Raw genomic sequence first — 22,519 nt, 5'->3', positions numbered from 1 at the left:
TGCTTGTTCAGATTTATGTCGATGACATAATTTTCGGATCCAAATCCGAACGAATGTACAAGAAGTTTGCTGACATCATGACCAACAAGTTCCAAATGTCCATGATGGGAGAAATGAATTTCTTTCTCGGATTGCAAGTCAAGCAGACCAACGAAGGAATACTGATCAGTCAGTCCAAGTATGCCAAGGAACTGATAGCCAAGTTCGGTATTCAGCACATGAAATTAGTCAGAATCCCAATGAACACAAACTGGAAAGTTGATCCAGGTTCAGAAGGAAAATCTATCTCTGCGAGCAGACCGAAGTACAGAGAAATCATTGGATCTTTGCTGTATTTGACTGCGAGCAGACCAGACATCTCATTTGCAGTCGAGGTATGTGCAAGATATCAATCAGATCCAAAAGAAGCCCATTTGGATGCATCAAAGCGTATACTTCGATATCTCAAAGGCACACCCAATTTAGGATTGTGGTATCCAGCAGACGACGACATCAAGCTCACCGGATACTCAGACTCAGACTTCGGTGGATGCAAGCTTGATCGCAAATCAACCTCCGAAACATGTCAATTCCTAGGCAACAAGCTCATCTCTTAGTTTTCAAAGAAGCAGACTTCAGTCGCCACCTCCACAACTGAAACTGAATATGTTGCTGCCGGAAGCTGCTGCTCACAACTCCTGTGGTTAGTCCAACAGTTGAAGGACTATGGGATCGACGAAAAGAAAGTCCCAATCTATTGTGATAGCTCCAGTGCTATTGCAATATCCCAGAATCCAGTTCATCACACCAGAGTCAAGCATATTGCTATTCGACATCACTTCATCTGTGATCATGTCGAAAAGAAGAATATCTTTGTGGAATGGATTCCCACTGCTGTTCAGAGAGCGGACCTGCTGACCAAGGCTCTTCCAGAAGAGAGGTTCAACGATCTGTGTGGAAAGATTGGCCTCATCAACCCTGAAGAGTGATGCTGTGTTTGAAGACTTTCTCAAACAGTCATGCTGACTGGTAGTCAACCAACTGCTGAGTCTACGATCGCCGATGTGGAAAGCGATGAAGTCAGAACTCTCATCTGAAGAAGAAGTTATCCTGAAGATTCAACCAGGATCAAGTGGTATCGACTGACTACAATGTTCAGTCGATCAGTAAGTATTTTAAAAGCTTACTTTTAAAATCAGTTATTTCAGTTAAGAGTTTTGAGTTTTAGTTCAAAATCTTTCTCTAACTGATCAGTTTCTTTCAAAAACTTTAACTGATTGTTGGAAAATGGAATATCCGAGAAGGACAAGTATTTTAAAAAGGGAAAATCTGTTTTGATTGAACTTGTCCTGATCTTTTGCCAAAAATCTTTCCAACCCCTTTTGCCTCTGTGATAAAATTTCTTGAGAACCTCATTGACATGACTGAATGCAATGATGCCTCTCACCTTTTTGAAGTCTCAGTCCCCTGCAGTGACGACGGACGTGAATTTTTCTTCAAAAACATTTTAGGCACAATTTTCGAAAAACTTTTCATCTTCTTACGTGGTACACATTTTGTCTATTTATACCATGTTGTCTTCACTATTTTTCTGCATCAACTAACAACTCTCCACAGCCTTCACTGTGAGAATATTTTCAAAACTTCAAAGTTGCAGATAAATTTTGTTCCGACTAAAGGAGAAATCCATGACTGCAAAGTCATGGAGTGGGAGAATGACGCTCACATACTTGGTCTTCACCGGACCCTTCCACTGGATCTCAACGTCTCTCCGACGTTAAAGTTTGCTCTACCCTCACTTGTATCCAGCGAAGCGAGTGTCTTCCATCCTCATGCCTGGCGCCAAGAAGCTTCACAGCTTCTGGAGGAGATTTTCCCTATCACAGATATTGCAGTCCTCCCTGGCTTGCAACAAACAACGAGACTTCTCTCATTGTTGGCCGGCATCTTCAGCCGCACCAGGTCTATTCTTCAAAGATCCTGTGCCGGCGAATTGACGGTGTTAGTCTTCTCAGCTGCCACCGGTTCGATTCTTCCTTCTCACGCCCATCTTTTCTTCTCTCCTTCTTTCCAATTCACCAACTCTTCCTTCTCCTCATAAGGCAGCCTTCTCCACTTTCCAAGGCAGCCTTCTTCTATCTTCCATCTTCTACGATCTCTTGTCCTCCTCCACTTCTCCGTCTCTCTCATCTCCTCACCTTATCACTGGCGTTCTCCTCTTCTGCATATCTAGACTCACCCTATTCTCGAATCTTCTCAAGAGCTTCTGAGACTAGGAGTTGGGTACCGTCTGATCATTGTCTTCATCATCAGCTCTCTTTTTGATGTTGCCAAAAAGGGGGAAAAAGTTGGAAGACAGAGAAAAACCTTTGAGGTTTTTCCTCATCTTCTTTCTTGACTGAAGATGAGACTAGAAAGGATCACCAGAAGTTGTAAGGACAACGTTCAAGTAAAGACCTCAACTCAACGGAAAATAAGTGAGAGTGGAACAAGCTTAGGAACATGAAGACACGAAGACAGAAGATGAAGATCAAGAAGTTCAAGGCGCAGCCAAGCAGACTGCTGGAGTTCATGGGTTTCCCATGTTGTTTTTGTTTTTCTTTTTTACTCCAATGTAAGTCTTGCTCTGTACCTCGACTGATGGCTTATCAGTCTATTATTAATGAAAAGAACTTCTTTTTGATCTCAACCTGAAGACAATGACTCTTTGTCCAGGCTCTGATTATGTTTTTCTGTCTTCTCCTTGTTCTGTTTTAGAACTGTTTCGTTCTTAACTCTAAGTACAAGTTTTTAGGTTCTATTGTCAAGGGGAAACTGTTTTCACCCCAGTTTTAGAACTTGTACTGTGAGTTCAGTCTTTTTGTTGTTTAGAACTGCTGTGTGGTTTTGGCATCATCAAAAAGGGGGAAATTGTTGGGAACCTTGTGGAATATCCTAATTCTTGTTTTGATGATACCAAAATTCATAGGTCGTATTTGTAATAGACTAGAATTGTTTTGAACTCAAGTGTTAGAGTTCAGTTGTAACACCCCGATAATTTAGATTTATTTTATAAGTTTAATTAATAATATTTTTCTAGTATAGCTTATTTTTTTTAAATAATTACATGATACATATAGATATGCACCATTAATTTTATCTAGACTATTATTATTATTATTATTATTATTATTATTATTATTAGTATTATTTTTGTTTCCTAATAGAACTAGAACTCTTTAAAGACTAGTATAAATAGAGGCACAATTATTACCCTAAATCACATACACACATATACACGCAAATTCTGTCAGCCGGTTTCTTCTCTCGAATACTTTCAATCGGTATTGATTTTTCTTCTCCTCTTTATTATTATTTTTTTTTTTGCTTTTCTTCACGTAAGGTTAGCAGTAAGGTTTTTGCTAAAATTGTTTTAGTGATCTAAACAGTAGGCCTTCAAATGTTAAGTGATTACCTTTGTTTATTTTTTTATATTGTTAAAGTGGGAGATTGTAATGATTAATAAGTAATTATTATATATATAGAGTTTAGTTTGTAAAACGAGGCTGCATCAGAATATTTGTTTCCACCTGTTTCTTTTATTATACCAATCAAACTAGTAGTTCGTCTTTGTAGAATTTGAGTAGGTAATGATTTGACTTATTAGTTATTTTAGTTTCTTTTTACATGATGGTGGCTGTAGAAATATTTTTAGTTAACTAGGTGATATTTGATTAATTTAGATTAAAATATTAATGTAATTTTTTTTCTTTCTAAGAATGAATTTGGTCAAGGAGAATGTTTATAGATTAGCTAGTTCCGGTTTACAGAAGGGATACTTTCCTTTAGTTTTTGATAATTTTAATTGTAGCTTATTAATCGTAAGTATAAAAATATATGAATGATTGTACAATTTTACTTATAGAATTTTAGATTAAAGTTAGTAATTATTTTTATGTGATTAGGTACGGTGCTATTAAGACCCTCTTTCCGAATTTTATTTAATTGCCTACGACTTTAAGGTGAGGGATTATATGCTTGTTGTTATATTCATGTATGTTTGAATGTGCTTTTAGTTCATGTTTGTTTATACTTGCTCAGATACATGTCTAGATACATGTTCAAAATATCATGTTCAAGTACATGATCAGAAACGCAAAATATCATGTTCAAGTACATGATCAGAACGCAAAATATCATGTTCAAGTACATGATCAGAACGCAGAATATCATGTTCAAGTACATGATCAGAAACAATCAAAATTTAGAATATGTGTATGACAATGTGAATTATTTGCATGTTTATGCGTACGTGAATATTTGCATGGTTTCTCACTGAGTATATTTTCAATATGCTCATCCCTTATCTTTTAAGTTTTGCAGTTTTGGAGTTGAGGCGGCCATGGAAGTCGAGAATGACTAGAGATTTAGTATTTTCATAGAAATTTAAGTTGAACATGTTACTTTTTAGTTTATCATTATATTTCATGTTACTACTTTAGTTTTGACAAGTTGATTTTAAATTGGTTTAAACTTTTATAATTCAAGAGAATTTTATTTTTATATATTAGTTTTCAAAGATTTTATATTGAAAAGTTTATGAAAATTGGGGTGTTACATCAGTTCTAGTTTAGCTTGCGGTGTCGAAGACTGAAGCACGAAGGACTGAAGACTGAAGACTGCAGATACCAACTGAAGTATCAGTTGAAGAATCAGTTAGGAATTGATTACTTAATGCGCGCAATGGACTGATACTAAAGTTAAGTATCAGTTGAACATTCCTCCTCGGACTAATCTTCCAACGTTCAGAGGAAGCCACGTACTCACAAAGTACAGCAGCATTAAATGCAGAGATCTTAGGATCTTATCTCTGCAGAGGTCATTCCTATCTGGTGGTTACTTTTCAGAGACGTCACATCTCCTGTCCATCAAGAGAGTCGTTTCCACCCAGACAAGGAACCTCGAAGATTGAAGCCTCAGCCCAAATTCGAATTGCTCTCCAACGGAAGAAATCTTGATGACGTTCTACGCCAACGGATCTATTCAAGAATTCTCCTACAAATAGCGCTCGAGGATCACTTCAACCTTCACCGATTCAACGATATAAGCTGAAGCTCTGCCGAAATTGCTACTCAGCCTAAAGCTTAACCTCCCCAAAGCTTGAATCGAAGAAGAGAATTCCAAAGCCAAAATCAGTCACTGCTGATTACACATATTCTCTTAGACCTTAGGCAAACCTCTACTTACCCAGAAGCCAAAGGTCAAACTTGCTTCAAATAACTTATTCTTTGTAGTATAATTCGCACTCGTTCAAACCTCCCCCCAAAAGAGTGTTTGAGTGATTCGGAGTTCAGGAAGGTACTCTGACTCTGAGTGAGAAGTCTTAGCACGGGTTGTGCTGGGCAAGAGAAATCCGACGCGAGTGAAGCGTGGGTATGAAGAAGGGTTTTCTTTAGTGGTACGGTTGTGTGCACCCGGCAAGCACACGGTTTGGTTTGCAGTGCACCTGTTAAGCACTTGCGGAGTGGATTGTTGGTCTGATCAACCGACCGTGGATGTAGGAAAGGGTTTTTCCGAACCACGTAAAAGTCTCTGTGTTGTTTACAGCTTTCAGTTTTACATTCTTACTTGTGTTATGTCAATTGATAAACTGAACACTGATTAACTGCAAAGAGAAACCTAAAAACCAACAACGTGCTCCACCGAGGCTATTGCGAAACTAAGTTTAATTTCCGCTGCGTATGATCTCAGTCTGACTGATCTATCTTCTGATAGTCAGGAAGGGTGTTATCATCTCTGTTTTAGCAAACTCGACTGAAGCCTTTATTTGCATCAGTTAAGTTCCAGCAACTTAACTGATAACTCTTTACTGAAGAGCTTTCAGTATCAGTCGTCAACCCTGTTTGGTCAAAACTATTTTCAGTAAAACAGGAGTCTGTGTTTGCGTGTAAAGTTTCGTTTTGATCTCTATCTGAGATCCCTCTGATTGAGGAGTTTTTAAAAATAGCCCATAGGTGTATTCCCCCCCCCCCATACACCTATTCGAGACCCTCTAGACCTAACACACCCAAATCCAATTTAATTTTAAATGAATACGCATTGCGAAAAAATTATGACTATAAATAAATATTTAATGTGAAAATAAAGAAATAAATATTTTATTTAAAACATTATACTCAATAATAATATCTTTAAGTAAAATTTATAATACTTTACTCAAACATAAGATTTTTAGGTAAAGCTAAATTCAAAATATTTGAGCCACCATTCGACCTTCCACGCGCCTATGACCTTAGAAACCTGAAAATGTGGGATGAGCATACATGGTACACTCAGTGTGGGAACAAGTAATAATTGTTCATGTTAATAAAATGGTAACACATATGATCCATTCATAACTGTAAGTCGCACGGTGGTATACCAAGGATCTTTACCATCCTGGACCAATTATGCTGGCCCATGGCGACTGGTTGCAACCATAACATTTATATCGCATTGTGGCATACCAAGGATCTTTACCATCATGGACCCATTCAACGGGCCTCTAGCGATATATAATTTAACTCACATATGGTAAACACATAATATTAAAGTGGACAAGAATTAACCATGGCATGTATTTCAATAAATCCCACACCTGATATTTGAGCTTTAAAAATTAACTTGAGTAATTCAAATCAAAGTCAACGTCATAGTCGTGCTGCACCTAATCCCATAAAATTAAATATAATCTAATGATATCAAAAAAATAATTAACATATAATTTAATATTATATATATATACACATATAAAATATGTGATTAGCTGAAAATTTATTGAGATGATATAATAAGGAAACTATCGAAACATATATATATAAGGAGAAAAGTATATAGGTTTAGCTTGTATGAGTCAAAAGTCTACTGCATAGACTTAGCTGATCAAACGCTTGGTTTTATGGCATGAGAGACACGTGGATTTAAAGGTAAGAGTAAGCTATGCTATCTCTAAATATCACATGTGTATACTTGACAAATAAAAAAAAATGAAAATAGTAGTATAATTAACTAACTAACACATATACATATATTTATATATATATCGAACTAGACTTTATCTAATGCATGTACATCTCATGCATTTTTTTTAATAAGTTACGAATAAATATGTATATCAATTATTATTATTATTATTTAATTAGGAGCACACCTAGACTAATAAAAATTAAATAAATAAAATATTTTTCAAGCATTTCATAAATTAAAAGTCCAATAATTTTCAAATAAAATTTGAAAAGAAAATAAATGGTTTTGGGCTGTGACAAACCTACCCACTTAAAAAAATTTCGTCCTCGAAATTTAACAATTCATAGCTGCACTAATAACTTGAATACTGAACTTGAATTTTCTCGTAATAACTTCAATTATTGCAGCACAATTCAACATAATTTTCGGAATATCAACAGTATATACTCATCCCCTTAAAAACTTTTCAAAATACCTTTACGTTGAAGTTGGAGCGCGTAGTGATCGAATGGCTTCGTCACACGTGAATTTTAATATTTTTTAGAAAATTTTGTTTTGCAGAGTCTACAGGAAAGTAGACCTGCTCTGATACCACCTTGTGACACCCAAATCAAATTTAATTTTAAATGAATACGCAAGCGCAAAAATCAAGACTATAAATAAATATTTAATGTGAAAATAAAGAAATAAATATTTTATTTAAAACATTTTACTCAATAATAATATCTTTAAGTAAAATTTTAATACTTTACTCAAACATAACATCTTTAGGTGTCACGCCCCGACTTTCAAGGGAGAATATAAATGCCGAAGCATGACTTAAAGAGAAACTCAATATATACTTAGAATGAATGAAATAGAATTTATCTAAGTAGAGAATGGTCTGAACCCAAAGTGTAAGATAACATTAATTTACATTAGCAAAGCGTACAAGAGTCGTTATGATTTACAAAATAGGAAGCGGGTGGAAATACACAAAAGAGTTGTTCCATTAAAGGAACTAGTTATATACAATAAAAAAAAAGATCTTCATCTCAGCACCACACTCTACATCTGCCACTCAACCTGCAAACATTTTAAAAAGACTTGGCTGAGCACTATTGTACTTAGTGTGCTATTGCCGTTTATAAAACATTTGAAAAGAACTGTATAATAAAATGTTTCATGCTTAACAGCATGCATATGAAGCTTTTTAAAACACATATCATACATCATAAGCATACAAAACATCACTTTCTTTAACTGCCTCTACTATTGGTACAACTTATAACTGTATGATCGTCGAGGAATTTTCTTCCACATACGATTCCCTTCATCAGAACTGAGGAACCTGGCCAAGTTCTACCCAGTTCTGACTTCTGTGCGCACTACACTCTGGCTAATACTAGCTCAGAGCACGATCGTTAACTCCTTGTTAATTGGCAAAGCCAACTTCATTCCAGTTAATAGCACATACCTAATAGAGAGTAAACATTGAAGCATGAACATTCACACTTTGCTTTAATAAATATCAGAGCTTAGTAACTCAAAAAGTACATTTGAACATAAACACACTTGATATACAAGATGGTCTTGATCTTGCTATAGAGTGGTCCCACTTAGGTATCCTCTTCAGTTGGGCCTACAATATAAACCTTATGTTTAGTAAAGACGAACTAAGTCTGTAAAACTCATCTTGTATAATCTATCCTTCATCCTAAGTCCATACTTTAATCCTAGATTCGCAACACCAAATTAATAAATATAAGAGTAAATATATAAAACTGTCCACTTTCATATTGTAAAGATAAAAAATGTCCACTAAGATAAAAATAATAAAAATTGTCCACTTTATGGTTGAAAGGACAGAAATGCCCCTCAGCCTAAAATCCTAAATTCACGCCTAAAACTTTAGCTGGGAATTTCGCAAGTGGTCCTTGAAACCTTCAACCACATCTTCAAATCTTCAAAAATGAATCTTGAAAACTTCAAATTGGAATCTTCTCTTCTGCTCTGGTGGTGTGCGGCGCTTCGTTCGCCGTGAGCTTCGCCGCCGTTCAACTGTTTCTTGGCGACTGTTGCGTCGTTTTTTGCTGTGAGCTTTGCCGCTTCGTTTTTCACCTTGAGCTGCGGTGCGTCATTTTTCGCTGATTTTTCAAGGTTCAATCTTTAAACTTCGTCAATTCTCCGGTTTTGTTTTGTTGTTTCATAGTTTATTCTTTATTCTCCGGCGTTGATAGTTGTGTTTGTTACCATTGTCGTCGTTGTTGCATATTTTTGAATTTTTATTTTATTTTTTTTCCTTTTTTATCGTGTTGCGTCGATATCTTCGTTTACTGTTATACATTTGTTGTTATATTTATCATACTGTCATGTTATTGCTATTATTTATCAATTTCTACATTTTGGTTAGAGGTTTTCGAATGTATTGTTTATGAATGTTCTTTTATTCACGTCTAGGGTTACGAATTCACGACTAGTTGTTTCAATTCACGACTGTTTTAATTTTTTGTTGAAAGTAAATGAATTCACAATTATTGGTTCTTGTGTGAATTATATATTCACAGCTTGAATTCACAACCGTAATAATTTTGGTTGTGAATTCAGGACTAGGGCTGGTTGTGAATTATATGAGTAGTTGTGAATTATTTGTTTTGGTTCTGAATTTACTGTTTCAGTTGTGAATTTTTTATTTTTGTCTTTTATATTTTATTTCATTAATGTATTATTAATTATATTTTACTGTTTTTGTTTTACAGATGAGTCAAGTTGGGACTATTATACATTATGTTGGTGAATTGGTGAATGAAGAGTATATTGGAGGACAAAGACGATTGCATTTGATTCATCCTTGTGGATCACAGTATTCCAGTTTGATTAGTTATATTCACTTTTTAGTTGGAGCTGATTTGAACTCGTCATCGTATATGCTTAGTTCTGTTGTTATAGCACCTGATGGAGATAAGATTTTGATGAATCTTATGAATGATTTATATTTGAAGTATGTTATTGATAATTCTGAAGTTCCAAAAGTTTTTGTGACTGTTGCACCTATTTCGTTGGCTCGACCTTCTATTGGACGTGATTTTGTTGATGATAATTTGAATGAGAATATGAATGATGGTGAATTTAATGTTGATGATGTTGAATTTCTTTCTGACGGTGATAGTCTTGACGATGAGGATGATGAGTTAGAGGATGATGTTCCTTCTTGATATGATCTTCGCCGGTAATTATGGAGTTTTCACCGGAAATCACAAACAATAACGTAAAGAAAAGGAATTCACCGATCTATTTGATTTGTACGCGGAAGACTGAAATTGAACGGAAGAAATTGAAAATACAGATAAAGGATGGATTGCCTCAAAACCCCTGAATCTAAACAACGAAATGATCTAGGCGAATAATTCCCTAAACCCCAACGTGCATTTGACGTAGGAACTCGGAGACGCTGAATGACACACGGCGAGGGATGAAGAACTCGTCGATTCGTCGATAGGTTGAATCCTTGTTTATCAAGAAAAATTTGAAACTTGAGAGAGAATTAAACTCACTGTTATATTATCAAAAATTGTCTGCTTTTGTCCAACACAAAACACCCCTATTTATAGGGAACAGGAAACCCTACGTAAAAAGGAAATAAACAGAAATAAAGAAATAACGGAACTTGTTCAGCAAGTCAAAAGAAACCCTAACGAGAAATCCTCTGAGAGACGTGGAGGAATTAAGTCTGCTCTGACAAAGCCAGAGGAATCAAGCCTTCTCTGGCGGGTTGAATCTGCTCGGGTAGACCCCACTTGAATTCTCTGCTCGGGCAGGCTCCACTTGATTTCTCTGCTCAGGGGCAGACTCCACTTGAATTCTCTGCTCGGGCAGGCTCCACTTAATTTCTCTGCACAGTCGATTCTTCTCGGGTGGCACGATTCCGCTGCTCTGGCAAGGCCAGAGGGATCGAGTCTTCTCGGGCGGGACGATTTCGCTGCTTTGGCAAAAGCCAGAGGAATCGCGTCTTCTCGGGCGGAATGATTCCGTTGATCTGGCAAAAGCCAGAGGAATCGCGTCTTCCCGGGCGAAACGATTCCGCTGCTCTAACAAGGCGCAGAGGAATCGAGTCTGTTCTGGCGGTTCGGCTCTGTTGTGCGGCTCTGCTCTGTAAGCAATAAGGTTTACTACCTTTGAGCTCTGATCTGACGGGCCTTCTCCAATTGGTCTTTTCAGCTCTTGCCTCTAGATTTTTTCCACCAACGCCATTAAATTAGCCTTGAACGTCTTGGCTCTAGCTCTCGTCACCGGACCAACGGGCACGTGTACCGGATCTTCACTCTGTGCAGCCTCATCCTGCGTTCTGCTCTGCACTGCATCACTTCTAGAGTCAGAAGTCAACATATAGTTCCTGCTTTGCCACATTCTTCTGTTAATGATGCTGTGGAGGATCAGAATTTTGGTGTTCATACTAGTGCTCGACGTCAGTGGATTATTCCAGGTGCAATCTATCAAGCTTCTTTGCTTGTTGATGTTGCTGTTGATTTGGATTTATATTCACGGGATGGTTTGTGTGTTGGGTCGACTTTTATGGACAAGGATAGTATGGTGACTGCTTTGGGTTTATATCATTTGAAGAATAGAGTCGAATATGTTGTTAAGCGGTCTTCCCCTTCTAGGTTTAGTGCTACTTGCAAGTATCCAGATCAGTGCCATTTTTTGATGCGTGGCAGTGCTTCGGGGACTATTTGGAGGGTGTTTAAATGGAGTGCACCTCATACATGTCAGATGGATTTTAGGCAACATGGTCCCCGTGTTGGATTTGTATACTGAAAGCAAGAACGTTTTATGCTTGTATACAATGATTCCTGTGTTCACTATTTAATCTCCTATCTGATTGGGTTCATGATTGCATATGTATGTTCTTTATCTCTATATAAGTAGATTATATGGTGTGTTGTAGATCATAGAAGACCGTATAATTGGAATAACCTTAAGAGATATAATATAATCACAGCCGAAATAACTCTAGGACAAGTTATTGGTTTAGGCTGTGGTATAGATGGAAGTAGTTTGTCTTGATTACTTATCTATACTGGTACGTCATAACGTATTGATAGGACCACAGTGAGATGTATTCTTCTATCTGACTTAAGTGAAGAATCAAGATCTCGGTAACTTATATGATCTTAATACTAATAAGATTTCAGATATATATGTTGATTCGTTTATCACTTTGATTTACTATGAGCGAGAGTTATATAGTAACTTGAGTACTCTGTATCTTGGGTGATAGCGGTTAATATATGATATTTGATTATCTGTATTAGTACTCGTATCCGTATAGGATAATGACATCCCCTTAAGGAGCTCAATAATGTTTATTGCGTTAAACCCTGCAGGTTGATTAAGTTCAGGCGCAATAATGAGTTTTGAGTGGTACTGCTTAAGGATTACAAAGAGATTAATTAATTGAGGCTGTCAGAGCTATAATTAATTAATAGATGTCGGATATTTTAAATACGAGGATTTAATAAGTCTAAATACAAGCCCCGACTCATCACCGGCAATAAAGGGGTAAGTTAGTATCGATTCTCTAGTGGAATGAACTGATATTTATAAATTTATTAATTATGGTCTGGGCTGACCATAGATAAATTAATTTATTTGAGGCCCATCTTTATTCCTTGTATCTGGTCCCTGGACTGGCCCAAAGTCTCCTAGCCTAGAAAGAGCTGGAAATCGTCAAACCCTAAACCTGCGCCCCCTCCCTCTGTATTTTCTATTTAAATACAGCTGTCAGCTCTTAGGAAATACACACTGATAAAATTAGAGTTTTTGAGAGAGCTGGTAGGCGCAGGAAACGTGTGGGATTTTCCAGCTTGGGACTTTCATAGCTCGTTGTCCATCCAACGGTGAAAGCTGAGCGGGATACAGTCGAGAAGATCAGAACTGGAGTCTTTGGATACAATCATCAACGACCTCTGCATCCGCTTTACAAGTAAGTATTCCTAACACCTACATGCAGCTGTTAAATTCATAGGAGCATGTTTAAGATTAATCGTTGTATGATAAATTAATAATAATCCAAGAAACGATCATCGGGCAAGCGGAACGTTAATTCAATTGAATATTCCTTCACCCCGTACTTTGTCGTCAAAGGTTATTGGTGCTTTTTTTTGCACCAAGATTGATGGATGATGGTGCAGTTCTGAAACCTAAGGAGATGGCAGCTTAGTTGCAGCGGGAGTTTGGGTTTCATGTGGACTATTCAGTTGCATATGCCGGGAGGAATCACGCTATCAACCTTATTTATGGCGATCCAGATAATTCTTTTCAGAAGATCCCCTCTTATTTACATATGGTGCAGCACTGCAATAAGGACTCGATTATTGATTTGGAGACTGATGGAGATGGTGTATTTAGGTACTGTTTTTTGGCTCTTGGTGCATGTATTCATAGTTTCTTATCATCTGGTCGTCCTGTTATAGTTGTTGATGCTACACATTTGAAAGGTAAGTATAAGGGTGTGATGTTTGTTGCTGTGACTAAAGATGGCAATGAACAAGTTTTTCCACTAGCTGTGGGGCTTGGTGATAAGGAGAATGATAGGTCATGGTGTTGGTTTTTTACACGTTTGAGACGTGCCTTTGGTGTTCCAAATAACTTGTTGTTTGTTTCTGATCAGCATTTGAGCATAAAGAATGCTATTGAAGCTGTGTTTCCTGGAGTTCATCATTTCCTTTGCACTTATCATTTGCAAAAGAATCTTGCAAGATATGGCGCAAATATTGTAGCTATGTTTCAGAGGGCTGCGAATAGCTACAAGAGGGAACAATATGATTTGCATTTTGGTCAGTTGGCCTTGGTTCGTGATAAAGGTGCATATACGAAGTTAATGTATCTTCAGCCTTTTCGATGGGTGCGTAGTCATTCTACAGTTCGTAGATATAATTTCATGACATCTAACTATGCTGAGGTATTCAATGGTAGGCTTCGATGGGGTAGGAGATTGCCTGTATGTACGTTGTTAGAGTTTGTGAGGACACTGATAGCTCATTGGTTTCAAGAGAGGCACAACAAGGCTTTGTCTAGATCTCATACACTTACAGAGTGGGCGGCATTGAAATTGGATATCTCAGTTGAGGAAGGTCGCACAATGGAGGTGAATCCCATTAATGAATTCAAATTCACAGTTTCTTCTAGTGATCGGAGTTATGTTGTTGACCTTCGTGCTAGGAGTTGTTCTTGTCATCAGTTTGATCTTGACTTGATTCCTTGCCCTCATGCTGCTGCTGTTATTTTATAAGTTTTTCTAATTTTGTTCTAGTTTTTGTTATTTTTCTACTATATTTTGGTTTGTTGAATTGATATATGAGTATTGTTTCAATTCACAGCAGTTTACTAAATATTGGATGTGAATTCACTTGATTTTGTATGAACAGTTTTTGTTGTGAATTTAAGACTTAATACTTTAAATTCACAAACAGTAGTAATAATGGGATGTGAATTAACAACTGTTATGTTTTTTTTGAATTGATTACTTTTAATGTTGCAGCAAATCGAAGCAGTCTTGTATTCCATATGTGTCTAGTTACTATTACACAGACACATTAAGTGATATGTATTCTCTTGATGTGAATCCTATTCCACATCAAGATGAGTGGGATGTTCCTATTGATGTGAGGACAAGGGTTGTTGGTACACCGAACAATCCTTCACAGGCAGGGCGTCCAAAGACTACAAGAATTCCTTCTGCAGCAGAATCGTCTACAAAGTCACGTGTTAGTTTTTGTTCACGATGCCACCAAGGAGGTCATTATAGGTCAAGTTGCAAGGAAGAAATTCCAATTCCAATTCAAAGTGAAGAACAAGAAGTTTCTCATGTTCGTCGAGCTAAGCATTGCAGTATTTGCCATGAGACCGGACATACTAAGAGAAAGTGTCCGTCATTTGATCCTAGTGATTCGTAGTCTTTGTTGGAGTTTATTGTTTTTGAAGAAATTGTTGGTTGAATTTTGTAAGACTTATTATCATTGAAGACATTTGTTATTGTCACTATGTTCTATTTTCTATGTCGTGAATTTTAATTCCCAACAGTTTATGTCGTGAATTTTTAATGTTCAATGTTATTGTATTTCAATTTCTAACAGTGTAGGTCATGAATCTCATTTTTAAAGTCTGATTTTTGAACAGATGATGTATTCAATTGTGAACAGCTTTGGCTGTGAATTTAAGGTTTTGAACTTTAATTCACAACTCATTAGTTGTTGTTATTTGTGAATTTGTGACTTAGTATTTATCTCATAACCAACACTGATAGTTGATTTTGAATTCACAACTATTATAATTAGAGGTTGTTAATTAATTCACAAGTTTATAATTAGTTCTTGTGAATTAAATTTTTAAAGAGAATGCTAGTTGTGAATTTTAATTTTTAAGTGTGAATTCCTAATCAGTAAATTGGCTGCTTGCTAATTCATGACTATTTTAGTTTACTGAGTAACAATAAAACTTTAATTTATAACCATTATTATTTATTGGTTGTGAATTTGACATTTTAAGTTTGAATTCATAACCCAAAAGTTATTGATTGTGAATTCATGGCTCAAATGTGTTATTTATACCTAATAATACTAATAATTGTGAATTGAGAACTTACAACCAGTGGCTAGTTTTGGTTGTTAATTCTTGCTATAAGTGTGAATTCACAAACAACATCTGGCCTTGTTTGTGAATTCTAACTTTAGGTCTTCAATTCACAACCAGCAGTAGCCGTTGGTTTTTAATTCCACTTGTAAAGCTTTAATTCACAACTAATAAGAAATTTAGTTTTGAATTTTTGCTTTGAAGCTTGTGTTCACAACCAACACTAGCCTTTGGTTTTGCTGGTTGTGAATTAAGCCATGTAAGTAGAATTTACAACCAACGGCTACTGTTGGTTGTGAATTGAAGACCTAATTTTTTAATTCACAACCAACTGTAGTTGCTGGTTGTGAACTGAATAACTAAACTCATAATTCACAACCATTTGTACTTGCTGGTTGTCAATTGAAGCCTAAGCTTTTAATTCACAACCAACTGTAGTTGCTGGTTGTGAATTGAAGACCTAATAATGTGCAGAACGTATACAACAAAATTTATCAAAAGCATCATATATTTTTAGCAACACCTGGATAGTTTATAAGTAGTTTCAAAAGCATACCCAAACATTCAAATTCCTAACCATTTAAGTAGTTACTTACCTACCAATAGTTCATATCAGTCAAGCAAACCAAATAAAAACAATTGACAACAGTTAAGAGTATTCACCACCCTTCCTTAAAAAAAAAGAGTATTCACCACCCTTAAAACTCCAGTTAAATCTCCAAATTCCCAACCTCATTAACCACCCTTAAAACTCCATTTAAAACCTGCAAATTAAAAAATCAATCAAAGTTAGTGCTGAAACCGTAGACATTCATTGCCATGTCATGCCTATACTTCTTCAAGCTCTTTGTGTCAAATCCATGTTCCCACTTTCCAGTCAATATTGCTTCAGCGAACTTCAGTGCAAACGGTCCGCAGTTGACGTCATCAGTTTGCTCGTAGATATTGACCTCTTCTGGATGATCAATCTTCCACTGATTCAAAGATTTTGTTACGTCTTTTCTGGCGTCAAAGAAACCTACATACTCGAGGACATGTGGGAGCAACCTTGCCAACGGGACCATGTTTTGCTTGCTGATATCATAATCTTATTTGTTCCATACATGCTGCTGTGAGTCATACACAGTGATGCATGCTTCCTTGAGGTTAATGCAAAGTGTTATCCAATGGTTGAGGATATTTGCTATTGCAATAACCTGAAATCAAAATATTATTGAAGAAATGATTATTTCGAATAAACTGTCATGCTATTTTTCTATGTGAATTCAATCTTTTGACTTTGAATTTAGAACTAATCATATTTTCAGTTTTTAGATATTTCCAATAAACTGTAATTCATAAGTTACAATTTATAGTAAACTTGTTTTTACCTTGTCATAATCATGCCATGGCTTAACATGGCCCCATGATGGTTCCTCCCCAATGATGAATTGAGACATCTCGAACAAGTCCTCGTTTGCAATTTGAAGTTCGTTCTGCGTGCTTAACTCGGGCGTGTCTTCCTCACGGTTGTACTTCATCCACATTCGGAAGATAGTTTCCTGCGAATTCAATACATTTTTTTATATGAAATGCAATTTAATGTTGAAATACACTTCAGTTGTGAATTCATACACACAAACTTTAGGATTTAGTGTTTAGGGTTTAGGGTTTAGGTTTTAGGTTTTAGGGTTTAGTTTAATTGTTAAATCACAGTTTATATAAAATGTAATTTAATGTTGAAATACACTTCAGTTGTAAATTCATACACACAAACTTTAGGGTTTAGTTTTTAGGGTTTAGTGTTTAGGGTTTAGGGTTTCAGTTTAGTTGTGAATTTACTGTTTTAGTTCAGTTGTGAATTCTCAATCGTAATAATTCACAACTACGGTTTAGGTTTAGGGTTTAGTGTTTCAGTTCAGTTCAGTTGTGAATTTATTGTTTCAGTTTAGTTGTGAATTCACAATCGTAATAATTCACAACTAGGGTTTAGTCTTTCAGTTTAGTTCAGTTGTGAATGTACTGTTTCAGTTCAGTTGTGAATTCACAATCGTAATTATTCACAACTAGGGTTTAGGTTTAGGGTTTAGCTTTCAGTTCAGTTCAGTTGTGAATTCACAATCGTAATAATTCACAACTAGGGTTTAGGTTTAAGGTTTAGGTTTATGGTTTAGGGTTTAAGTTCAGTTCAATTGTGAATTATTGACTGTTTTAGTTCAGTTGTGAATTCTCAATCGTAATAATTCACAACTAGGGTTTAGATTTAGGGTTTAGTGTTTCAGTTCAGTTCAGTTGTGAATTTACTGTTTTAGTTCAGTTGTGAATTCACAATCGTAATAATTCACAACTAGGGTTTAGTCTTTCAGTTCAGTTCACTTGTGAATTAACTGTTTCAGTTCAGTTATGAATTCACAATCGTAATAATTCACAACTAGGGTTTAGGTTTAAGGTTTAGGGTTTAGGTTTATGGTTTAGGGTTTAGGGTTTCAGTTCAGTTTACAATCGTAAGAATTCACAACTAGGAATTAGGTTTAGGGTTTAGTGAATTTAAGTTTTATATATACTTGAATTTACAACTAAAATCATATTTTGTGAATTTCTGAATTTAAGTTTTCATAACTATAACACTTATTCCAGTTTTGAATTTAATATGAAAAAATAGAATAAAATATAAATAAATTCAACTTATATTATTATTTACTTACCATGAAGGTTGTAGAAGTTACTGTCACTCTTCTTTTGAAACTTCTCAGTCTAGCCATTTCCGGTGATGTGTAGAGTACTGCCATGTATGCATCAAGGTGTATGTTCTCCATTTGCTTTTTTGGATCCGCAATATGCTTGAAGAATGAACATGTAACAGCCATGGGCAACCCAACATTTCGCCTACATTTTATTGGTTGTGAATATATGTTCATAAAATTAAATTCACAACCAACAGAAAACACTGTTTGTATATTGTTGGTTGTGAATTGGAGCTTTAGAAGCAGTAAGAGTTTTAGTTGTGAATTCATTTGAAGGTACGTGGCATTCCAGACCTAGATCATAAACTGATCCTTTGGCACGAGGAAATGTTCCTGCCTATATACCAATTCAATGAATTCACAATTATTGTTTGTTGTGAATTTCCTATAAATATTGTTTGTGAATTATAAATCACTTAATTCACAACCAATTGCTTTGTCATTTGTGAATTGAAGCTTTATAGCTTTAATTCACAACCAACAGAAATGTTCCTTGTGAATTAAAATGTTTTCAAATTAAGTCACAATCAACATAAATATGCTAAATTAGAATAAGCAATGAATAAATTTTGTTTCACAATGAACTATTTAACATTAAAAATTTATTCAACCTCAGAAAATTATAAATTGTGATATTCGCAATCAACGTTTTTTGTAGTTGTGAATTTAATCTTAAAAACTTATAAAAGCCAAAATTCACAACCAAAACTTTTTCTAATTCATAATTGAACCTTAGGAATTTATCAATGAAATGCTACACTATACTAATTTAACCTGATATAGTAGAAATTTTATATAAAATGTACAAGAAGTGTACTTACTTGTCTTTGGACTTTAGGAACTTATCGAAGTTGGCTCGTCTCTTGTCATAGGGTCTAAATGGACTGCACAATGCAGCAGATGCTGCTCGTGCTCTCACCGTGATAAAGTCTAGCTTGTCCGGGAATTTTCCATCTTCCCCTTGAATGCTTGGACGCTTCCATTATGGTAGTGTGTAATTTTCACGAGCCCTTGATTCTGCTTCTGCAACTTTAATTGCCTGGCTCCAGAATCCATCTTCATCATCTTCGTCTATGACATCAGAGTTCCTTTCTTTAGTAGGTGTCCTCAGTGGTGATGTCCTTGTTGTGCTTTCTGGCATTTTGTTTTCATCGACATCCATTTTGTCCTACAATAATTACACTGTTTATATTAGTATTTTTTAAAGAATTAGTTGGAATTTTATACAAAAATTATAAAAAAAAATGTACTATCCTGTTTTTCTTCTTCTTCTTGTGTATCTAGCTGTGTCTCTTCTTCCTCTTCTTGTGTACTTGTGTGCTTTCCTTTTCTTGCCATTTTCTGAACTTCTTTCATCATTTCAGAGACTTTTTTGGAGACAAATTCCGCTATCTCCTCGCTTAGTATCGATTCTGTCAGAATAAATGTTGACGTGTGATGCGTCTTCGACTTTTGGGCCATTTGACCCTATTTTTCTTTTTAATTGTGTCAGTACAGGTTTGTCCAGGGGAAAAATAGAGTTGTGGAGGAAGGAAGGTCAGTGGAGCGGAAACGAAGGAAATGCGGTCAGAATGGGCATTACCGAGCCCAGATTGCAAAGTCATGTTTGCCAGCATGGAGCTTCGGCCAACAAGTACCTTCCCAGTTTAACTTGGGGCATGGGAACCTGGAGCAATCCACGTGGTATGAACCACACCGAAGAGAGCAATCCGTCTGATCATTACCATGAGAAGCAGACAGCCAGAGCCACGAAAGGAAAGTCAATCTCGGAGATTTCGAAGAAGCAAGTGAAAGATGGAGGAAGAAACTGGAAGGATTGGAAGAATGGGAAAGGTTGAGTAAGCTTGCAGCTGGAAGCCATCTTCAATTGGATAAATCAAAGATTGAGCTAAAAAAGGAAAGAAGATCCCGGCGAAGATTTGGAGCTGGCGCAGCTAGGGTTAGACCTCAACCATTCGGCAGTATAAAAGACTAATGATGTGCAGCGTGCGCAAGCTCTTGGCACTTTTTAACTCCTATTTTTACTTTAGCTAATACTTTAATTCGCCGTGTGTGGCATCCAAAACAATTTACGTTTCAGTACTATTTCTCTATTTCCGTTGTGTGTTGCATTTGAACAAGATCGAAGGCTTGAAGCCTAGGTATTATTTATCTATTCAAGTATTCCCTTTTGTTCCATCATGTGTTTAATCTATTTTGCATTTATGAATTCTTCTATGTGTGAGTAATTCTTTAGGTGAGGTTTTAGGGGTGGAAATAATTGTTGTTAACATGTAAATATTCGTGAGGCATTTGTTCTTTCGATTGAATCTCGTGGTTCCGGAAGGATCTGTTCGAAACCATGGGCAGTAGGTGCCTAACGGGTGATCTCCGTTCGGTAAAACGCTGTCCGTGTCAAGCAAAGGCCAGGGTGTACCAAGGTACAATAATCGGTATACCCAAGACCGAGTAGCTAAGCAGCGTCAACAAAAGGCGTTGTAGATCCAGAAGGTGGGGAAAGGATTGATGGGATACACTGTCCTTCCTCAGTCTTGGGCTTCTCTAGAGACTATCCATCAACTGTGACGAGGTATCAAGCCATGGTTATCAAACGAGGAAAGCAATCTCGGCGCCGTAGCATGTCTATGACTGGTCGGCTGACAAAGCCGGAAATGGTTGTGTCCAGGAGGCATGTGTCACTCAAAGCGCGGAGTTGGGGACCTCGGGAGAGAAGGTTGGTAAGGGCCATACTTGGTGAGTAACGGGTATGACTACCATCTAAGGAGAAGTGAAGCACTGCCTTGTGACCGGGGAATGTGTAACCTTCGGACCAAGTGACCACAATGGGATCAACCATCCTATATGTGAAGTATAACCCCTTGAAACGCCCCAATGTCTTTGGGCCACGCCTTGGGTTTATATGGATCATGGACGGATCATCAGTTTGCCTATGACCGAAACGAATGTTAACAACAGTTATGACCTAACCGAATAACCTCACCCCTTTGTTATTATTGATCTTGTTTATTTCTTGTGCAGAGTATACAGATTGAGAATTGTGACACATCAGTTTGTCGTTGGAGAACAAAGTGGTTCCTCACTCCCTGCGGGATTCGACCCTACACTTACCACTAAGACTAAGTTCTTGTTGTGAGACGTAGGAGCGTGTATTGTCTGTACTGGGCATACACAAGTATTTTGTCCGCACCGCACGACGGGTGTGTGTCAAAATTGGCGCCGTTGCCGGGGAGTGACGCGCAGCAATTTTGTTCTCTCCTCACTCCATTTTCCGCTACTGGTGTATGCGTGGAACTCGTAGAGCTGTAAGAGCATTGGTGTTTGATCCTGATATTGATCGTACAGAAAAACGACTGCGCGCAGGAGCACGAATAGCGAGACACGAAGCTATGGCAGAGGCTGAACAGGCAGAAGCCGTACCAGAGTAGACCCTCAGACAGTTGGCATACCCAACTAACCTCAACCTGAGGCCGAACGGAATCACCCTACCCGCAAATCCGTTCGCACCTCGTCGGTATGACATGAAGCCCTCATTGCTTCAGATCTTACCGAAGTTCAATGGATACCAAGGAGATGACCCTCACACTCATCTCCAAGATTTTGAGATGATAATCTTGCATCAATCCATGATGAGCAGCAAGAGTATGTCAAATTGATACTCTTCCCTTTTACCTTGGTGGACAACGCAAGATGATGGCTGTATGACCTACCCGAAGGCAGTGTCACTACATGGGCACAACTGCAACAGGCTTTCTTGGAAGAATTCTTCCCAGCATCACGAGTGGAGCGGATGAGATGGGATATCCGCAGTATAAGGCAAGATGGGCTAGAATCCTTCTTCGAGTATTGGACGAGATTCAAGAGAATGTTAAGCAACTGCCCTCATCACCAAATCACTCCAAAGGATCAGGTGGAGAGCTTTGTAAAGGGCATGCGGAGAAACGATCGCAGTTTGGTCCTAGCGGCCTGCAATGGATCGTTGATGAGTAAGACTCCATTGGAGGTCTTCCAATTGTTGGGCACCATGGCAGAAGAATCACGCGATGAAGGACATGAAAGGAATCTGGAAAAACCAAGGAGAGCTGAAGAGAAGGAGGAGATGTCTAAACTGGAGAAAACTATGGAGAAGAGCATGAACGAACTCAAGGAACTTCTGTCGGGCTTGACTATACCGAAGAAGATTCGCCAGTGTGGCCTTTGCGATGCCACCGGACATCAATCTGAAA

The 22,519-nt window shown here is 37.1% G+C and overlaps 2 protein-coding genes across 2 annotated transcripts; one reads left to right on the top strand and one right to left on the bottom strand.

Annotated features, from left to right (window-relative positions):
- The first annotated feature begins 13,285 nt into the window (after window positions 1-13,285).
- Window positions 13,286-14,897, top strand: LOC130994208 (uncharacterized). Its single transcript, XM_057919242.1, has 2 exons — window positions 13,286-14,181; window positions 14,483-14,897. The coding sequence occupies exons 1-2, from the start codon at window positions 13,286-13,288 to the stop codon at window positions 14,895-14,897; spliced, it is 1,311 nt and encodes a 436-aa protein (XP_057775225.1).
- A 1,476-nt stretch (window positions 14,898-16,373) lies between these two features.
- On the bottom strand, window positions 16,374-18,364 carry LOC130992897 (uncharacterized). Its single transcript, XM_057917660.1, has 3 exons — window positions 18,258-18,364; window positions 16,944-17,114; window positions 16,374-16,769 (listed from the first exon to the last, which is right to left on the bottom strand). Exons 1-3 carry the CDS (start codon window positions 18,339-18,341, stop codon window positions 16,662-16,664), a joined length of 363 nt encoding a protein of 120 aa, XP_057773643.1. The 5' UTR covers window positions 18,342-18,364; the 3' UTR covers window positions 16,374-16,661.
- Between the last annotated feature and the right edge of the window lie 4,155 nt (window positions 18,365-22,519).

The sequence above is a fragment of the Salvia miltiorrhiza genome, chromosome 7 (assembly GCF_028751815.1).
Source record: "Salvia miltiorrhiza cultivar Shanhuang (shh) chromosome 7, IMPLAD_Smil_shh, whole genome shotgun sequence".
Classification (NCBI taxonomy): Eukaryota; Viridiplantae; Streptophyta; class Magnoliopsida; order Lamiales; family Lamiaceae; genus Salvia; species Salvia miltiorrhiza.
Note: the sequence above shows the minus strand (reverse complement) of the source record. Positions and strands in the feature narration are given on the sequence as shown.

Coding starts and splice junctions, on each gene's coding strand:
- LOC130992897 (XM_057917660.1), bottom strand. CDS start 18,341: ATGGCAGTACTCTACACATCACCGGAAATGGCTAGACTGAGAAGTTTC. Junction 17,115..18,257: donor TAACTTCTACAACCTTCATG/GTAAGTAAATAA, acceptor TTGAATTCGCAG/GAAACTATCTTCCGAATGTG. Junction 16,770..16,943: donor CATGGCATGATTATGACAAG/GTAAAAACAAGT, acceptor TTTTGATTTCAG/GTTATTGCAATAGCAAATAT.
- LOC130994208 (XM_057919242.1), top strand. CDS start 13,286: ATGGTGCAGCACTGCAATAAGGACTCGATTATTGATTTGGAGACTGAT. Junction 14,182..14,482: donor AGGAGTTGTTCTTGTCATCA/GTTTGATCTTGA, acceptor TTAATGTTGCAG/CAAATCGAAGCAGTCTTGTA.